This window comes from Nymphaea colorata, chromosome 8 (genome assembly GCF_008831285.2).
Source record: "Nymphaea colorata isolate Beijing-Zhang1983 chromosome 8, ASM883128v2, whole genome shotgun sequence".
NCBI lineage: Eukaryota > Viridiplantae > Streptophyta > Magnoliopsida > Nymphaeales > Nymphaeaceae > Nymphaea > Nymphaea colorata.
Genome location: NC_045145.1, coordinates 4,400,366 through 4,404,175, shown reverse-complemented (window position 1 = coordinate 4,404,175; position 3,810 = coordinate 4,400,366). Strand labels below are relative to the sequence as shown.

Genomic DNA, 3,810 nt, shown 5'->3' with positions numbered 1-3,810 from the left:
AATTGTAGGTCATTTTTATCATTTTTAAAAAAGTATGCAGTAAGTCTGCTTTCAATTTATCTCCGTAGTATCTTTCTTCCAGCAGCTTGCAGCCTTTCGATTGAAAGGCGACCATGGAAACATAATTATTGAAAGGAACAGCTTTTCAGACGATAGGTAATGGTAAGGTCCCTATCCCAATTTTCTTTAAAAAAAAAATTACATGTAAAATTTAAAAAGTTTTAATTGTCTTATATAAAAATTTTGAAAAAAATTATAAACTTTAACTCGGTCTACTTCATAAAAAATTTTTGATTCCACCCATGCATGTGCCCTGCCCTCCAAACAATATGGGACCCTTTTCAACTCATATGATTCACACTCCTAATCTTCAGGGCACCTTCTGCACCATAGTGCGAGTTGGAAGCAGCTCTGAAAAGGTAGGCGTACTCGCTTTCATGCCAACAACACCATCACGAAAAAGGTACACTATGGTTGCCCACGAATTTGAATGTGAAACCCAATCCCTTTGGGACAAAAAAAAATGAGGGTTTGTAGTATTTGCCCTCTTTTTTCATTTCAAGTATTAGACCTGAGCTTAGAGTCGGGCTCTGGGTACCTGGTACTCGACTGGATGCTCAACATTAATTTAAATGGTGCATGAAAATTTAATATGCCAATATTATTAATAACAATAATAGTCTTGTTTAACAAACAAATTTAAGGCAAAAAATAATAAAAAGACTTAAAAATTAAATATTTTTTTACTAATTAAAAAATGTCCCTTTTTCTTTCGACGTACGTGTGTCACGTGGACATGGAGCCTTTTTTTTTTTCGTGAAGAAATGACATCGTTGTTGATTTGATTCAGCTGTTGCCGTTAGTTCTACGACCGACAGAGAATGGTAAGTTCGCAGTTACTGCACATGTTGGTGAATCTGCAATTATAAAAGAGAGGGAGAGAAAAGGAGATGGAGAGTAGGCTTTGTTGCAGAAGAGACGTTTGCAAAGAGGACGCAGAAGAAGAATGGCTGTTCCTCACGCTCTGGTCGTCCCTTTCTGTGGGCAAGGCCACGTAGCAGCTCTCATGGAGCTCTCTCATCACCTGGCCGATCATGGTGTTCTTGTTACCTTCGTCTACACTGAGTACACACACAGACAAGTGAAGGCAGCACTGCCTGAAAACTTTAGCAGCGACTACGCCGGAAGAATCCGGCTGGTAACCATACCTGACGGCTTATCCACAGATGACGACCGCAAAGATGCCTGCAAACTCTTGTCTAGCTCAATGAACGCCATTCCGAGTTTCATGGAGGAGCTCGTACTGAAGATCAATGAGAAGGATGAAGAGAAGATTACGTTTGTAATTGCCGATGGGGCAATGGGTTTTCTGTTTGATGTTGCCGAGAAGCTCAACCTTCCGAGAGCTGCCGTCTGGACTGCCTCAACCTGGACACTGGCCACTCTCCTCAACATTCCAATGCTTATTGAAGATGGAGTCATCGATGAAAATGGTAAATGGTTACTATTCTTGAGCAAATGATTTGGATGTTTGGCATGTTTATGTTTCCTTGTTTTGTCAAACTACAGTTTCAAAATTTTAATTTTTTAAATTTTATATCAAATAAATGATTTTATTTAAAGAAATTTAAATATAAATTTTTTAAAACAAAAATTTTGTGGTGTGGAGGGGGTAGGCTGGCCAAGGCCTACTGCCGCCTCTCCTGGTTCTGTTCCTGTCATTTAGTGTTTGCTATTAGTTATTAGAGTAATTATGTGCCATGAAATTTCACATATTTTTTTCGTGAACATTATTTTTAGGTGCGTAAGATGAGTATTTCATCTTATTTAATTCCTAATCTCTTATAAAATACATGGACTATTTTTGGTATCTTAAATTTTAATTCTATATTCTATAATTATAACCTAATCAAAGGCCCCTTACGGAGATTTTTGACTGGTAAACAGGTTTTCAAACAGGTGACAAGATGGTTCAGCTTTCCGAAGGAGTACCTGCCTTCCGGTCAGCTCACCTGTTATGGTTGCCCTTTGAAGACACCAAAATCACAGAGATTTTCTTCAAGTGCGTTGAGAAGTCCAGCGAGTCCATGAAAGGCATAAGTCACGTACTCTGCAACACATTTGAGGAGCTCGAGTCGCCATTTCTTGATCTCATCAACAATGCAATTCCAATCGGTCCTCTTCTTCCAGCCAACAAAGCCAAGCACCAACCATCTTCAATCTGGGCCGAGGATTGGAGTTGCATCGACTGGCTCAATCAGCAACCCACTTGCTCAGTCATCTACGTCTCACTGGGAAGCACCACGGTGCTTAGCCAGCACCAACTTGGCGAACTCGCCATCGGGGTTGAGCTCACCGGCCGGCCATTCCTCTGGGTCTCTAGACCTGACATCATGGGCAGTTTCGGTGGTGCTGCCTATCCGGAAGGGTTCATGGAACGGGTTGGAAGGCGTGCACTTATTGTTGGATGGGCCCCACAAAAGGAAGTACTCTCTCATCCCTCGGTTGCCTGTTTCTTGACTCACTGTGGCTGGAACTCGACCATGGAAGCAGTGAGCAATGGAGTCCCCATGTTGTGTTGGCCTTACTTTGGCGACCAGTTTCTTAACCAGACCGCCATAGTTGAGGTGTGGAAGGTGGGCTTGGAGTTGGAGAAGGAGGATGACGGGACTGTTGGAAAAGAAGAAATCAGGGAGAAGCTGGAGTTGGTGATAAACGATGAAGGAATAAGGGAGAGGTTGACCCACTTGGAAGAGAAGGGAAAGAAGGCTACCATGAAGGGCGGTGCTTCTGCTAGGAATTTCGAAGGGTTTGTAGACATGATGAAAAAGGGGAAAATGAGCAGTTTGGAGCATTAAGTTTATTGTTTGCAAATAAGTGTGTATTGTTTTCTTATGGTATCTTAACAAGTGCTGTTTCAACTGTAAAAGATGTGTATGATTTCTATGATTGTTTATTAAAACTTGTGTAATTCTATGGCTATAAGCCAAGGTTAAAATTAAGGACCTGGATGCTTGGACTCAAAATTTTTTCTTGTCTGGACCGAGGAACCGAACCATATGTGGCTGACACCAGCCTTTTTAAAATTTCTTTACTATATATATATATATATGTATATATATATATATGTGTGTGTGTGTATAGATATATATATGTGTGTATATCTTCCACCCATGAGTATTTATAAACAAGTGTCCCTCCAATCAATGAGTATGAGAATACCATGTTTAGATCGGGTTGTGTTTCATGCACCGCTGGCATGCATATCCCTCATGAGAACAAAAAAAGCAACATTAGCTTGAACGATCTCAAAAGGTTCAAAGAAGAAAAGGAGGTAGGTGTGGTCGGTATGGGCATATCCCCCACGAAGCCCATTCTGAATCTTCTTTTAAATGTTTTGATATGGATAAATTTACACCTAATTATATGAATCATTTTCGTGAGAATTGGGTTATTATCCCAACGCTAGTTGAAATTTTTTTTGCCTATATATTTACTGTCTCGTAGACAAATTTTTAGTTCTGCCCCTGGTTCAAAGCTGAATATTCAAACATTTGAGCATCTTCTTGCCTGCCACCACATCAATTGGTGGGTCTACTTTTGTTGACCCAACACTTTTCCTGTCCCGGTTGAAGTTGCTAAGACAAGACAACAAATCCCATTGGATTTGAGGTTGGAGGTGATTTGAGATGAGTGAGTATTTCATGTTTATAGATTTATGATCTGATCCCCCTCCCACCCCGTCATAAACTCTTAGGCTTTAACCATAAAATGACGGTATCAATTCCTTTTTTTTTTCCTAGAGCGGCA

The 3,810-nt window shown here is 40.4% G+C and overlaps 1 protein-coding gene across 1 annotated transcript; it reads left to right on the top strand.

Annotated features, from left to right (window-relative positions):
* The first annotated feature begins 958 nt into the window (after positions 1-958).
* On the top strand, positions 959-3,026 carry LOC116259157 (UDP-glycosyltransferase 83A1-like). The gene is made up of 2 exons (XM_031636826.2): positions 959-1,493; positions 1,948-3,026. The coding sequence occupies exons 1-2, from the start codon at positions 1,007-1,009 to the stop codon at positions 2,856-2,858; spliced, it is 1,398 nt and encodes a 465-aa protein (XP_031492686.1). The 5' UTR covers positions 959-1,006; the 3' UTR covers positions 2,859-3,026.
* The last annotated feature ends 784 nt before the right edge of the window (positions 3,027-3,810 follow it).

What these genes read in the sequence shown, in the direction of transcription:
- LOC116259157 (XM_031636826.2), top strand. Translation starts at nt 1,007, where the DNA reads ATGGCTGTTCCTCACGCTCTGGTCGTCCCTTTCTGTGGGCAAGGCCAC. An exon ending in TGGAGTCATCGATGAAAATG is followed by an intron (nt 1,494 to 1,947) that starts GTAAATGGTTAC and finishes ACTGGTAAACAG; the next exon opens with GTTTTCAAACAGGTGACAAG.